Source organism: Pan paniscus, chromosome 15, assembly GCF_029289425.2.
Source record: "Pan paniscus chromosome 15, NHGRI_mPanPan1-v2.0_pri, whole genome shotgun sequence".
NCBI classification, from domain to species: domain Eukaryota; kingdom Metazoa; phylum Chordata; class Mammalia; order Primates; family Hominidae; genus Pan; species Pan paniscus.
The window spans coordinates 82,629,620-82,645,969 of record NC_073264.2 but is presented as its reverse complement, the minus strand read 5'-3'; the positions used below and the strand labels follow the sequence as shown (position 1 = coordinate 82,645,969).

The 16,350-nt window shown below is 38.5% G+C and overlaps 1 protein-coding gene across 2 annotated transcripts in view; it reads left to right on the top strand.

The window, feature by feature from the left end:
• Window positions 1-686: 686 nt before the first annotated feature.
• Window positions 687-16,350, top strand: part of SEL1L (SEL1L adaptor subunit of SYVN1 ubiquitin ligase) — a 60,832-nt gene continuing 45,168 nt past the window's right edge. The window contains exons 1-3 of one of the 2 annotated variants that reach the window (XM_003808901.5): window positions 687-926; window positions 6,871-6,908; window positions 7,656-7,887. In XM_003808901.5, the coding sequence (XP_003808949.1) occupies window positions 857-926; window positions 6,871-6,908; window positions 7,656-7,887 (340 nt within the window). In that variant the 5' untranslated portion in view covers window positions 687-856. The remainder of the gene's footprint in view (window positions 927-6,870; window positions 6,909-7,655; window positions 7,888-16,350) is intronic. The other variant, XM_008961021.4, reaches the window with a different exon arrangement.

Here is a 16,350-nt window from a genome sequence, read left to right as displayed (position 1 = left end):
ATGATTATTGTCTGGTGAACCTAGTGAAAATAAATACTGTATTGAGATAATCTGTGCTGAGCGGATTTATTTCCTTTTGTTTTGTCGGAGAAAGGAGGACAGGTACTGAGTTGCACCCTGGTTTCCGTACTTCACGGTACTGTTTTATCTAAGTTTTAAAAAGCACCTCAAATTCAACTAGCTGTGGCATTTTTCTCAGTGCTCTTATCACTATGCCCAATTTAAATTTTTTAAATAAAACAGGAAAAGATGCTAAACACATTACAAGTTCTTAAAATTATTCCTTAATATTTATTTTGGGTCAATTTAAAAAGGCTTGTGAATCCATAGCCTTGAGTTAATATTTAGCCCAGGTGTTAGTTAAATTCTAACTTCAACAGTCACCCGCACTTGTAAATCTTGCCCTACGATGGACTACGTTTCCCAAGAGCACCCCCCGAGTTAATCACATGAAGCGCATTCTGGGAATTGTAGTCTCGGATGAGCCTCTTTCTCCCAGTCTTTGACTCACGCGCTGATTCCGGTTGAACCCAGGGGCTACCAATTAGCTGGGGCCATGTCCGTGAGTCGTGGTCCAACCGAGAAAGCTGGTGTGGGAGCTTCGTACAATGATTGGCCAATGAATGACCCCCGGGGCGGAGCAATGGGGGTGGGCGGGGAGACCATGGTGATTGGACCAGAAGCCCGCGACGGCGGGCGAGGATTGGCTGCGCGCTGGGCCAGGGAAGCCTGGGAAGGGGCGGAGGAAGGAGACTAGAGCAGGAAGAGCAGCGGCGAGGCGGCGGTGGTGGCTGAGTCCGTGGTGGCACAGGCGAAGGCGACAGCTCTAGGGGTTGGCACCGGCCCCGAGAGGAGGATGCGGGTCCGGATAGGGCTGACGCTGCTGCTCTGTGCGGTGCTGCTGAGCTTGGCCTCGGCGTCCTCGGGTCAGTATCCGCCCCCTCGGGCTGAAGGCCCAGAGCCTCCGCCCCCCAGCCTCTACAGCCGGCGGGGCCGTGGGGACTCCAGGCTCGGGACCCCGTTCTCCCTGGGCACATCTCGCACTGGGCTGTCACTCGCTCTTTGGCTTTGCTTGGCCTGCGCCAAAGGGGCTATTTAGGAAGGTGGAGTGGGGTGGAAAAAGAAGGGGCGGTCACCCTGCCCACACCTCTCTCCCACGTAACAAACTTTGCGCGACTCTTCTCACGAACGCGGAATTGACACCAAAGCAATGAATCCTGATACAGGAGCCCGAGTGGAGCTTCCTCGACCCTGGGGTAGAGGAAGGGTCTGGTCTAGAACTCTGGGCTTGGGAATTGTAAGTTAAATAATTGACAAACCTGGAGCTGTCACTTTGGGGCAGAGGAGGATCCATCCAGACCAGGATGTTGACAGTAGTTTGGTGAGTTTGCTTAACACCTGAGATGGTCCCTGGTCTGTTTGTCTGTTTAAAAACGAAGACTTTTGATCTCATCGTAGCCACTTTTTACTTTTTTGAAACCTTCCTGAGAAAGCGGTGACCTGTCACAGTGTTTCTGAGTTGCCCCATGTTTGTTGACAGTCATTTTATGATGTTCGGGAAAATCTTGGTTCTTATAAGATGCGTTTTATATAGATACAGAAATTTGTGTGCTTTTGAATTGATTTTCCAGTTAGCTAATTTTTATTCTGGTTCTGCTTTTTTCCCCCTTTTTTAATGTTTTAATCTGCCTACATTTGAAAATTTCCATTTTGAGAGTGTTCATGAAAACTTCGTGTTTCTAAGTGTTGATAAATAAAAATTAGTACAGTAAAACTTTGGAATTTTAATCAGTTTCAGTTAACAGGACAGGTGTTCTGTGGCTTGACGTTTTGGGGGGACAACACGGAGTATAAATGTCAGCTTTTTCTTTTTTTAATAAATGTCAGCTTTTTTTTAACAGAAAATTTCCCAGATGGTTATCTGAATCCCCAAATTACCTGTCCTAGTTGTAAATCAATGCCATAACGTCATTCTGCTTCTAAAATAAGAGGCCTAAACCTAAATTCTATCCATGATGTGGTTTGAGATACCATTTCAAAAGCACCAACCCTATGCTAATTACTTTACTGCCAACATCATTCTTTCAGGTCCACTCCCCTCCCTCCAGTAGTAGTGATGGTTTGAGTTAATGACCAGATCTTCAGACTATACTTAACTCTCGAAGCACTTTTAGCAGTTATTTAATATTTGATCAAAAAGCATGAAATGAAGCTGTTGAGCTTAATGAGTAGAGTACCTGCTGGACCATGGACCTCCTGCATCAGAATTCCTCTTATGGGTTTGTTAAACATTTGGTTTTAGGTCTGGAACAGCTCAGGTATACATAGATTAACAATCTCCATGAGGGATTCTTCACACTAAAGAGAACTACAGTAATGAAAGAGCACGGTGTGTATCCCTCTGAATTTAATTGGCAGAGTTTAAAGAAAATTAAAGCATAGGAATTGTGCTGTCTGTCTTTGACTGCATTTTACATACTTAGAGCTCCATGCCAGTGGAAAAGATATTTGAAGATCAACAGTTGGGGCTTTCAGGATGTTATAATAAAAGACTTAACACTGATATATTAAATCCTTGGGTTGTATTGATGTAGGTAGAGGACTGTATTCAAGAAATGTCTGCTCTGATTTCCATCATAGTTAAAGCTGTGCCACAACATTTCAATGGTAAAGGCAAAAGCCTTAGCCAGAACTAAAACAATGTAGATGTGCATGCTAAAAGGTAATAAAGGCAGTGCTGTGCTCACATGAAGTTCATATATCATAAAACACCTGTGCAGGCCCGGCTCATACCTGCAATCCCAGCACTTTGGGAGGCTGAAGTGGAAGGATCACTTGAGCCCAGGAGTTCAAGACCAACCTGGGCAACATGGTGAAACCCCATCTCTACGTAACTCCAGGTGTGATGGTGCACACGTGTAGTTCCAGCTACTCGAGAGGCTGAGGTGGCAGGATGGAGTGAGCCCCAGGAGGTTGAGGCGGCACTGAGCTGTGATTATGCCACTGCACTCCAGCCTGGACAATAGAGCGAGACCCTGTCTCAAAAAAAAAGAAAAAAAAAACCCTGTGTTAAATAAAGTTGTGTAAATTAAGCTATGGATTTTCAATTGTGATTTTCATTCACAGGGTTTCGGCCTCAAAGTTTAAAGTTTTACTCCAGTATTAAAATCAAGTTTTTGGTTATAATTTTGTGTTTGAACATTAGTGGTTACCCAGGGCAGGTCGCATCTCTCCAGGTGGAGTATGGTCAGCCAACAAAGAGAATCTTGATTCTATCGCTGTTGATAGCTGTTAGCTAGTATCATGTTTTAGAAGCATGTAAAAATATGATATAGTCACATGCTACATAATGACATTTTGGTCAACAGTGAACCCCATGTAAGATGGTGGCCCTGTAAGAATATAATGGAGCTGAAAAATTCCTGTCACCTAGTGACATTGTAGCCATTGGAACATGGTAGCACACTTTTTAAAAAATAAATTTAGTGTAGTTTAAGTGTACAGTGTTTACAATAGTGTATGGTAACATCCTAGGCTTCACATTCACTCACTCACTCACCCACAGCAACTCTTAATCCTGCAAGTTCCATTTATGGTAAGTGCCCTAGACAGGTATATGTTTTGTAATCTTTTACACCATATTTTCACTGTAGCTTTTCTATGTTTAGCTATGTTTATGTACACAAATACTTACTGTTATGTTACAGTTGCCTACAGTAGTCTGTATAGTCACGTGCTGTACAGATTTGTAGCTTAGGAACAACAGGCTACACTATGTAGCCCAGGTATGTAGAAGGCTATCCCATTTAGGTTTATTTAAGTATACAAAAAGGAAATCGCCCAGTGATACACTTTTCAGAACATATCCTCGTCATTGACACGTGGCTAATATTAGAAACATTTTCTCTTTTCTATTAACAAATTTAAAGGAGGACACTAAAAAGATATTTCTTCATTTTCTCAGGATAATAGTGCAAAGGTTATAATTTTTCTCACAAATGCGTGCTTTCTTATTTTTGGCAGAAGAGGCAAATGGCTTAACCTTTTTTTTTTCTTTGTGCCAAGCAGTGTTAGTCATTTTAGTTAGGTCCACTGCCAGGTATTTCAGGTAATAATTATAAATTCAGAGAGTAGTTTTCAGACAGCAGAGGATGTTTAATTTCACTGTTTTGGTCGTTCCTTAAAATATTGTGAGTCAGCGGGACAGAGATGTTACCCCTTTTGACAGATTGAGAAACAGAGACTGAGCAAGCTTTTGTTACTGAACCATGTGTCAGAATTAACATGTGATGAAGCCAGGTTCCAGACCTAGCTCTCCAGGTCTCAGAATTGAAGAAATTTAGAATCGAGAGTATCTTAGGATCTGTACCGATTTAGAGCTAAAGCAGAGAACAGGATATCTGGTCTGTTTTCACCAAACTATTTAGACTTTCTGTGTTTAAAGGTTATCAGTCTGTTTAATTTACGTGATGAATGGAAAAATGATTTTGTAGTGATCACTTTTCCCTGAAAGCATATCTCTGGTACTTTGCAGTTTTGTTAGCTAATACAATAAAAACTGGTCCTTTTCAAAGGAAGGTGTACAATTAATAAAATAATATGAACCATTTGGATGTGATGCTGATGAGCGAGAAGCACATAACTTAATCCTTTTGCATTTTTTTCTTGTTGCTTGATATCTGTGTTCTGATGAAAACATTACTATTTGCTTTTTATTTATGCATAACTTCAGTCTCTTTAATCCTTACCTGAATACTACTTATCAGAAGTTCCTAGGTTATAAACAACTCTTTAAAAAGTGTTGTGTGAATGTTTATATCAGTTTGAAAAAGAAAATAGCTTATGCTTTGAGACTACCATCTGGAGTAGGCTTTCCCAGTTTAGTAACTGAGAATTATCTTATTCACCAGTAATATTAGCATATAGTCCAGGTTGCGAAGAGAGAGGGAGAGAAAGAGAAGCATGATGCAATTCACATGAAATAACTCTGATGTTACAAATCATGTTTCTTGGAGTTTGAAAACACGTTTTGCTACTCTAATGCCTAACAGCTTGTGCTGTGTGAAATGTACATGTCTTTAAGTGTATTTACAGGTGTGTCCATATGATTCACCTGTTAGCTACCTATGTAACCTGTTGTGGTGAGGTACTAAATGTAGCAATTTAGTGATAGTGATTTAGAGTTCCAGCTAATCTAAAGTTTCATTCAGTATTTGGGGGTATTTCATATACGTTTAAACATTTAATATCTGTTTTGATATATTAACTAGTTGAAGTTTGTGATTAATTACATATACTTACAGTACAACTTTGATATATTATAGAGATGGGTTTTTTAAATTTATCTAAAGATTTGCTGAGAATGGAATTTGAACCACATGTTAGAAATTGGGCTTTGGGTAATACTTGTGAAGAAGTTAGCATGAAGGACAATTGTTAATTAACTGACATCATTGCCTAATGTTATGGGCGCTGTGGGACTAATATGTGGCATACCCTTCTCTCCACCTGCCAGAAGTAAAACATACTTTGAAGGTAATCTAAAAGTAGGTGAATATGAATAGTAGCTGTAATTTAAATTTTCTTTGACTTGACAGCACTTTCATATATGGCAAAACCTCACTAATGGACTAGTTTCCTCAAATATTCGAAAGAAATATTGTGAGGTAGTGTCTGGTATTTTGTGCATAATTGAGTTGGTTATACTTCTTAGTCTTAACTCAGTACTTTGATAACAAACTCTAACACAGGTTTTTTGTTATATTTTAGAGTTGCAAATTACAAACGATATTTAAGATATAGCCATATGAAGTAAAGTATAAATGACAACTATAGTAGCAAATTTTCTAGTAAAAAATCACATGGTCTTACAGGGTTTTGTCTACTGGTTAATTTCTCATACAGCTTATGGAGCAGGTAAAACTGAAACTCACTCCTGAATAAAATCAGGTAATTTTAAGAGCAAGAGGGAAACTTAAAGATGATCTGACAGATTCGCTGTTTTAAACTGGCAAGGAATACAAAAATCAAGCATTTGCATCTGAACATTGAGTTGTTGCATGTGTTTATGTAAGAGCAGGAAGAAGAGTAACAAGCAGCCAGAAAAGTAATAGTCAGAAAACATGGAAAAAGTAACAGAAGGAAAATTAATGTAATCAGACAACACCAAAGCCGGCTGTGTGAATGTGTAAGCAAGGTGTAACCGGTGGCTGTTTTTCATTGTTTAATATAAGTTATTGATTTCTTACTACATAGCTGTCAATTGAGTGAATATATGATAGGACCATGCTGCTTTTTACCTGCATCTGGTTATCTCTGAGTAGAGTAGAACACAAATCCTAAATATAATTGTTTTGCAACTCTGCTATCAAATAATAATTCTTAGTTTCCATCCTTACTATAGTAGTAAACAATACAAATACTAATTAGCACTAAAATGGGCTACTCTAACTCAAGATCCTGAGCAGACAAACAGAATAGGTGGAAGCCCGGAGTATGAAATTAGAGATTTATTTTTATGAACTTAGTAACTCATTCTCAGAAATAGACTAAATAGACCCACAAGAATTGGATGGAATGTGAAGAAATACCTGTTTTTGTTGGTGGAGGCTGTTGGTCTTCCTACCTTTGTAACAGATGGAGCTAATGTCTTTTCTGGAGAAAGAGAGAAACTAAACCCCCAACCCATTTTTTTTTTCCTTTCACTTGATCTTTTCTGAACAATTGCTGAATATAGCTAACTTTAAAATAATTCTAGGTTTATTTATCCAATGTTTGATTATTATTTGCTATACTTTTCACGTTTTCTTTTAATAATAACTAATTTCCCAACAAGAAAGATTACTAAATTGTCTTAAAATTTCTTTGCAGATGAAGAAGGCAGCCAGGATGAATCCTTAGATTCCAAGGTATGTACTAAAATGTATATTGGCCAGTATTTGCTGCCTGATTTAAAAGGATGAATTATATATCTTAGAAAGGATATGAGATCTGCAACTTTTGAGTAACAGTTGAATTAAAAAGGACAGAAAAAGACAGATGGTATTAGTATTAGTTCTAGTTTTTCTGGAGGAAGAAAAAATTACTGACCTACAAGAGGGAATAGTAAATATTTCAACTTGAATGTGCTCTGTGTGTGTGTGTGTGTGTGTGTGTGTGTGTGTGTGTGTGTGTGTGTGTCTAAGTTTGAAGATTTAACCTGTGTCATTTGTTTCCACTTTCCAGTTTTCAAAAATAAATCCAGTGAGCTAATGCACTTATTGGTTGATTGAGCTCTCCCTTCCAAGTACTAACCAAGCCCAACCCTGCAGTCAGTTATGAGCTCTGATCTTTAGATTTGAGGGAATGTAGATAAAAGCAGGAAGTAGAAGTATAAGGTATGTTGGGGGCATGTGGAGGAAAACCGAACCCAGACTTTGGGAATTAAGGAAGGCTTCTGGGGGAAGTAACATCTAAGTTGAAATTCAAAAAGGCTACAAGTTAGGTGATGAAGGAAGGCACGTGATGGACACATGCCAAAGCCTATAGAGATGAGTGAGTGTGGCACTTCAAGGAGCTGAAGGAGATGTGATATCTGGATTAGTAAAAATAACGGTCAAATAGGGTTGGGGAAAGTCTTGGCATTGTTGATAACTAAAAATACTTTATATTCTCAGACTACTTTGACATCAGATGAGTCAGTAAAGGACCATACTACTGCAGGCAGAGTAGTTGCTGGTCAAATATTTCTTGATTCAGAAGAATCTGAATTAGAATCCTCTATTCAAGAAGAGGAAGACAGCCTCAAGAGCCAAGAGGGGGAAAGTGTCACAGAAGATATCAGCTTTCTAGAGTCTCCAAATCCAGAAAACAAGGACTATGAAGAGCCAAAGAAAGTACGGAAACCAGGTAGTCTGGACATTTTCCTTGCTTTTTGATTTATTTAGGGGACAACTGAAAATTTTAAGCTAATGAATAAAGAGGCTGAAGAAGACTGGCTTCACTGATTATTACCCACAAATAATATATGGAGTGTAGTTTGGAGAGAATTTCTAGATTTTAATATACCAAAGTTATTCACTTAACAGATTTGACCCAAGTTACATAAGCTGAATTCAATAGATGAGATTGCATTTATCTTTTTATTAATATCCTGACGTTTCTTTTTGGACTCCAGTATGTAAATACATTTCTCACTGAGAAATTTAAAAAAATAATCTGTCAGGGTAGCATACAAAACAGAAACTCAGGAAGAACCGTCTAACATGCCACTGTGGTTATTTTCAGGATTGTGGTAGGATTATTACTACAATAACCTTGTCGATCATCCTAGGTAATTTGATTTAGGTGTTTATCCCTCAGCTGACGCTTGTGTGTACTTCATCCTATTCTAACTTTCACAATCTTGAAACCTCTACTTTTCAATTTAAAACTTGACCTTTTTCACAATAGTCTTCTAAATATTAATCCTTTTAAAAATTATTAATGTATGCATTCTACCATGTCTTGTTGCCCTTCTGTCATTTATTATTTCAATGATCACTGCCTTATCTGTTTATTATTCCATTACTAACCACTCTCAGGAACTGATCCAAATTTGAACTTTTTAAAAAAATAGAATTTTTTTTTACTACAAATATACCATTCTCATGAATAGAAAACTATTTTTAAAAAATTAAAAGTACCTGAATCCCATCAACTAGAAATAACAGCTACTCACATCATGGAGAATATTCTCTCAGGATTTTTTTAGGTGTATCAGTAGTTTTAAGAAAAGTAAATTGGGTCAAAATGTGTATTCTATGTTGCAGCCTGCATTTTGCACTTAACAGTTTACCATGAATGTTTTTCCATGTCATTTAGCTTATTTTCAATTTGATAGTTAATGGCTATAAAAAATTTTATTTGTAAATATATGGTACCATAAACCAAAATGTTTATGTTTTGCTGGGAGATCATTTTAGATGTATCTTTGTGCCTATCTGTGAAAATTTCCTTAGAATTCTTAAAGTAAATTTGCTGAATTGGATGTAAAAGTTTAAAAGACAGTTGATACACATTGTTAAATTGTTCTTCAGAAAAGTAATTCTGTTTACTTCCTCTGAAAATACCTCTTTTCCTGTACCTCACCCAAGTGTGTATTACCATTTTAAAATTTTTACTAAATATTATAATTTAATTCATTCTTCATTTTTTAATTAGGGATTTTTTTTTTTTTTTAGTTTTTATATTTTTAGAGACATGGTCTCACTCTGTCACTCAGGCTGGAGTGCGGTGGCACAATCATAGCTCACTGCAGCCTTGAACTCAGGTGATCTCCCTCTTTGGCCTCCCAAAGTGCTGGGATTATAGGCATGAGACACTACACCAAGCCTGGGAAATGTTTAAACATGCATAAAAGTAGAGGGTAAAATGACACCCCTTACCAACCCTCACTCAGCTTCAATAGACATCAACATTCTGCTGGTCTTTTCATCTTTACTACCCTACACACATTTGCCCTTTTTTTCTTTCCTAGAATATTTTAAGGCAAATTCCGCATGTGCTTTTACATCTCTGTGTCTCTCTCTAGTAAGAATGTTCTTTTCAGCAAAATCACAGAATTAGCCATTACTCCTTTATTACCTAATACCCAGACTGTTTAATTTTTCTAGTTACTTCAAATGTCTGTTTACAATTTATTTGTTTGAATTCATTTCTAAGGTAAGACCTAGGTTTCTCTTAATCTGTTGCTGTTCTCCCTCTTTTGTTGTTGTTCTTTTTTTTTGAGACAGAGTCTTGCCCTGTTGCCCAGTCTGGAGTGCAATGGCATGACCTTGGCTTACTGCAGCCTCCACCTCCCGGGTTCAAGAGATTCTCCTGCCCCAGCCTCCTGAGTAGCTGGGATACCAGGCGCGTACCACCATGCCTGGCTAATTTTCTTGTATTTTTAGTAGAGTTGGGGTTTCACCATGTTGGCCAGGCTGGTCTCGAACTCCTGACCTTAAGTGATCTGCCCACCTTGGCCTCCCACGGTGCTGGGATTACAGGCATGAGCCACCACACCCAGCCCCTCCTTTGTTTTTAAGTGTCATCTTATTTGCTAAAGAAATATGCAGTATCCTTTGTGCTATACAGTTTCCCACGTTTTGGATCTTGCTGGTCATGAACTTGTAATGTCATTGAGCTTGTTCCATTATCTGCTGTTTATTCTATAAACTGGGAGTTAGTTCTAGAGACATGGGTAGATTTGGTTCTGTCTTTTTATTGAGAGTATTTCATAGGTAGGTGGTGGTGTGTACTTTCTATTGCTTTACATTGAGAGACATGTAGTGTCTGATTTTTCTACTTTTACTGATGTTAAGATTAATTAGCGAGGTCAGGTGGTATCACCCTGATCTCACCATTCTAAAGTTCCTCATTAATCTTTTGCCTAGGGGTTTTGGCAACCATTTATGTTTGTTGCCTGGATCTTTTAATTATTAGGGGTTGCAAAATGGTGACTTTCTAATTCTACCATTCCTCCTGCATTTGTTACCTGAGATTCTTTTACAAAGAATTTTCTCTCATCAAGTCTTTGATTACCCTGAAATATAGTCTCATCCAGAGAAAGCTAGATAAACTCTTATTTCCTTTGCACTGTTGTGAAATGAAAATTTGGTGCCCAAGCAATCTCTGAAAGAGACTAATGAGTATGTTTTTGTTTGTTTGTATTTGTTTTGTTTTGCTTTGTATTTGAGCATTGTAAGGATATCGTAAAAACCAAACCAAGGTGTGTTTTTCTTTCTCTTTCTCACTGAGTTAACACTTCTGACACCAGATATGTTGTGGGTATTTCCCCACATACCAAGTAAGCAATCAGTTCTGCAGAGGATTCTCTGTCAGAGACCAGCAGGATGTCTGCTGATTTAATTCAATTCTGACACTACCTGGAGATAGCATTAGATCTCACAAGTTTAGGGCTCAGTCTCACAAGACCAGTCCCCGCTACTTGAGATGCCAATCATAAGCCCCAGGTTGTCTGTGCTTCTGACAGACTGGCTATAAATCAGGGTTCCCACAACCCCCTTCTTGGGTTCAATTAATTTGCTAGCACTTAGGACTCTGGGAAGCATGATAAATGGATAAATGTAAATATAAATTTACATTTATTATAAAGGATATTACAAAGGATAGAGACGAAAAGCCAGATGGAAGAGAGGCGTAGGGCAAGGTATGGGAGAAGGACTGCAGAGCTTCCATGCCCTCTCTGATCTGATCACGCCACCCACCTTCCAGGAATCTCCATGTGCTCAGCTTTCCAGAAACTCCCAGAACTCAGCTATTTTGGGTTTTTGTGGAAGCTTTGTTATGCAGGCATAATTGATTAAATCATTGCGCGTTGATTTATTGGCTCAACTTTTAGCTCCTCTGCCCTTCTGAGGTTGGGGGGTGGGACTGTAAATTCTAACCCTCTAATCTAATCTAATGGTTGGTTTCCCTGGCAACCAAGTCCTATCCCAAGGCTATCTAGGAGCCTCCAGCCACCAATTATCTCATTATCATACAGAAGACATTCTTATCACTCAAGAGATTTCAGGGATTTTAAGAGCTATGTTTCTGGAAACGGATGAAGATCAAATTTTTTTTCACAATATCACAAGCATCATTATAAATTCATGGATTCTTATATACATGTCAGCCCTCTGTATCCATGGATTCAACCAAATATTTGAAAATATTTGGAAAAAATGGGTGGTTGCAACTGTACTGAACATGTCCACACTTTTTGTTCTTGTCATTATTCCCTGAACAATGTAGCATAACTATTTACATAGCATTTCCATTATATTAGGTATTAGAAGTAGTCTAGGGATGATGTAAAACAGGAGGATTGCGTAGGTTATATGCAAGTACTATGTCATTTTATCTAAACAACTTGAGCACTCATGGATTTTGGTACCACCAGGCCAGGTCCTGGACCCAGTCCTCCAGTGATACTGAGGGACAGTCATGTGTCACTTAACAATGGGGATGCATTCTGAGAAATGCATCACTAGTTAATTTTATCGTTGTGCAAATATAGAGTGTACTTACACGAACCTAGCTAGTGTAGCCTATACCTCGGCTATATGTTATAGCCTATTGCTACTAGGCTACAAACTTCTACAGCTTGTTATTGTATTGAATACCATACTCAGCTGTAACACAGTGGTAATTATGTGTATATCTAAACCTATCTAAACATAGAAAAAGCACATAAAAATATGGTATAAAAGATTTTTAAATGGTACGCTTGTCTAGGGCACTTCCCATGAATGGAACTTGCAGGACTGGAAGTTGCTGTGGGTGAGTCTGTGAGTGAGTGGTTAGTGCTGAGTGAATGTGAAGGCCTGGGACATTGCTGTACACCACTGTAAACTTTTATAAACAAGTACACTTAGGCTGCACTAAATTTATTTTCAAAATTTTTTTTCAATAGTAAATTAACCTTCATTTATGGTAACTTTTTTAGTGTATAAACTTTTATGTTTTAGCTTTTCAACTATTTTGTAGTAACACTTAGCTTAAAATACAAACACATTGTAGAGCTATACAAAAATATTTTCTTTATATATTATCCTTATTCTATAAGCTGTTTTCTATTTTTAAAATTTTTTAACTTTTTAAACGTTTTTGTTAAAAACTAAGACAAACATACACATTAGCCTACGCCTACACAGGGTCAGGATCATCAATATCACCGTCTTCCACCTCCACATCTTGTCCCACTGGAAGGTCTTCAGGGCCATTAACAGGCATGGAACTGTCATTTCCTATGATAACGATGCCTATACTTCCTCAAGGACATACCTAATGCTGTTTTACAGTTAACTTTTTTTTTTTAATAAGTAGGAGTACATGCTAAGGATGAAAAGTATAGTAAATATGTAGACCAGTAACATAGTTGTTTGTTATCACTATCAAGTGTTATGTACTGTACGTAATTGTATTACTATACTTTTATACAACTGGAAGTGCAGTAGGTTTATTCACACTAGTTTCACTACAAAAACATGAGTAATGGATTGTGCTATAGTGTTGTAACGACTAGGACATCACTAGGTGATAGGAATTTTTCAGCGATATAATCTTATGGGACCACCGTGGTATACACAGTCTGTCATTGGCCAAGAAGTTATGATGTGTCACATGATCGTATTTTTGTTCATTGCAATCATTCTTTTTTGTTGATTGCTCGGAATTTTCCTTTTTTGGCCATTGGTAATCATTCCTTTGTCTTTTTGACTAGATCCTGGTGATCTTTCCTAACTTTTTTTTTCCAGGCAGAACAAGGATGTGCTAAACTTATTTTGTACATTTCTTGACCCAGAAATGAATGTCAGCTATTTCTCCAAGGAACCCAGATTGCTTTTGGTGGGTTAGATAATATAAGCACCAGTGATCTACATTGCTAAATTTTCATTACTTATAGGCCTTTTTGGTGCATTGGGTTAGGAAATGTATCTTTCATACCGATAACTTTCAGTTCAAATTAAATATTACAGGCAAGATAACAAAAATCACATTGACAAATTGAACTTAAAAGAATCAGAGATCCTAACCTAGTATCGAGCTTGGCAAATATTTTCAAAGATAAAATTATCATAAGACGTGAGCGGGTTGTAGAGAAGTCTGTGACTGCCAGAGCTGCTCTCGGGTCCTTTCTTTCCTCAATTAGACTGTGCTCCAGCCCAGAGTTCAACACTCGAGGCCTCTAAGTAATGCCTGTAGAGTGTCAATTCCACGAAAGAAAGCTGTTTCCGACATGAGACATCACTGGTTTCTTCTCTGATAATTACATAGTGTATGTGATATTTTCTAGAGAGTCATGCCTACATACATCCCAGGTTTTTGTATAATGAGCAATGTAGACAGATCAAGTTCATCCTGCTGAAGCATTTCATGAGCAAGGACTCTTCCAATAGTAAATACCTTCAGTGTGTTTGCCAGAGGTCTCTCTCTACCATATTTCTAAGGTGATTTGATGATGCTTGGAGAGAGGTATCTGCTCACTCTGTTTTGGGCCAGTGAGAAGAAAGAACAGACTACAGGTCTGCTGCGAGCCCTTTCCACCTTATCAGAGTTTTTGCTTCTTTTGTGTTATCTCCTTTCACTGGTGCTGAAAATCTTGGTACCTAATGACATTAATGTTATTTTGTTTTATCATAATAAATATGCATATATAGTTTCAAAATAACAGTGGCCCTTACCACTAACTGTGGGACCACAGAATGCAGCCCAAGATGCCTTTATGGTCCTTCTTATTCTCGGTATATATTTTGCTAGGGACTTGTAATAATACAGTGTTTTAAAATCACTAATAATTCTCTGGTTATATCAACAACTTTATAAACATTTAGATTAATTTGTACCAGTTTTCACTTTTCAATAATGATTTAGACTTGTTTTTAATTTATTCTTAATATATGAAAATGCTTAAGTACTTATGCATATATAATATATGACATAAATTGCATATATATGGCTCTGTGTACAGTTCCAGCTACACTAGAACTGGATTATGTGACAGTCACTTTGAAACTTTTGCCCTTTGTCAGCCTCTCAATCATGTTGCTACCATATTAATCTTTCTCAAACTCAAATTTGACCCCATAACTCCCCTGTTTACAGGCCTCCATTACTTCCCTGTTTGCCTGAGAGATGAAGTATGCAGTCCTTAGCATGATTCACAGAGCCTTCAGTGTACCCCTTCCCTAAGCAGCCTTTTTCAGCAATACAAAACCCTTTTCTGTTCTCCAAACACAACATACAGTTTATGCCCCTGGGCCTTTGTACAGATTCTCCTCACTGTTTAGGATGCCTTCCTCATTCCTTTGCCCAAATCCACTGTCAAATTTCTGTTCATTCTTAAAAATAAATGTAGGTTTCTCCTTTCTGAAGTGGTTCCTGAACCAAAGTGTTTACTATATGTAAGAGCTTCCTATCTGGCCTTCCTCCTTTTGCTCTTTCCCCCACTATCAGTTCCCTAACAGCAGCCAGACTGAGACTACTTCCTGCTCAGAAACCTTTGGCTTCCTGTCCTACTCAAAGTAAAATCCAAACTTCTTCTATTTACAAGGCCTGACATCAGGCCCTTCCTGTCTCTTTAACTAACTCTTCTGCCACTCCCCTTTAGGTGACTCCCACCAAACTTGCCCTCTTGCTATTTCTTGAATATTTCACACTTATTCCCAGTTGTGTTGGGGAACCCCAAGACCACACCCTCAGGTGCAGTAATTTGGTAGGAAGTGTTCCTAGTAAATCTATGCTGACTCAAAGGACTCAGTGTAGAGTTGTGTTCATAGCTATAATTTGTCATAGTGGAAGACTAGAAGGCAAAATCAGCAAAGGAAAAGCATGGAATGAAGTGTAGGGGAAACCAGATGTAAGCTTTCAAGGGTCCTCTCCCGGAGGAGTCACACGGAGTGCTTAAATCCAGCAGCAACAAGTTAAGATAACACATGTGAAATGTTTTCCACCCAGGTAGCTTATTAGAGAACTAGAGTTTTTATTGGGGGCTGGTTAAGTTGGCAGTCTCTTCCTGGCATGTACCAAACTTGCAGAAGGAAAGCAGGTGTTCAACATTGTACAGTTTGGTGAGCCACTCTTATCTGTAGGATGGTGAGAACTCTCCAGAAATCTAAATTTCCAGATGCTAACCAAGGGCCAACCTTGGAAGCCAGCCTTCTCAAAGAGAGAAGTTTATGTCTGTTTTTTTAACTCTTCTCTGCACAGTCTACTCCCTAGGTCATTGGCCAAGGCATCTTTATAGCAGAGTTACCAGTAAGACCCAGATAGTAGTAAGACCAGCCTGCAGTATTGATTTTAGGTATGCCTTTTAGGAGGCCTGGACTTAGCCAGTTAAAACAATTCCCATTTATCATAATGGTCTATCTTAGAAAAACAATAGGCTTCCTCCCTAAGTTCTTATATTAACCTTTCTAATCTTTTTACCTTTTTTTTTTTTGTTTTTTTTTTTTAGACAAAGTCTCGCTCTTGTCCCCCAGGCTGGAGTGCAATGGCGTGATCTCTGCTCACTGCAGCCTTCGCCTCCTGGGTTCAAGCAATTCTCCTGCCTCAGTCTCCCAAGCAGCTGGGATTACAGGCGCCTGCCACCACGCCCAGCTAATTTTTATATTTTTAGTGGAGGTGGGGTTTCACCATGTTGGCCAGGCTGGTCTCGAACTCCTGACCTCAGGTGATCCACCCACCTCGGCCTCCCAAAGTGCTGGGATTACAGGCGTGAGCCACCGCGCCTGGCCTACCTTTTTTAAAACACATTTTACCTATTATTTGTTTTTGTACGTGGTCTTAAGTTTCTGTATTAACTTTTTTTTTTTTTAATCAGCTGCAGCACAACTGTGGCCTAGT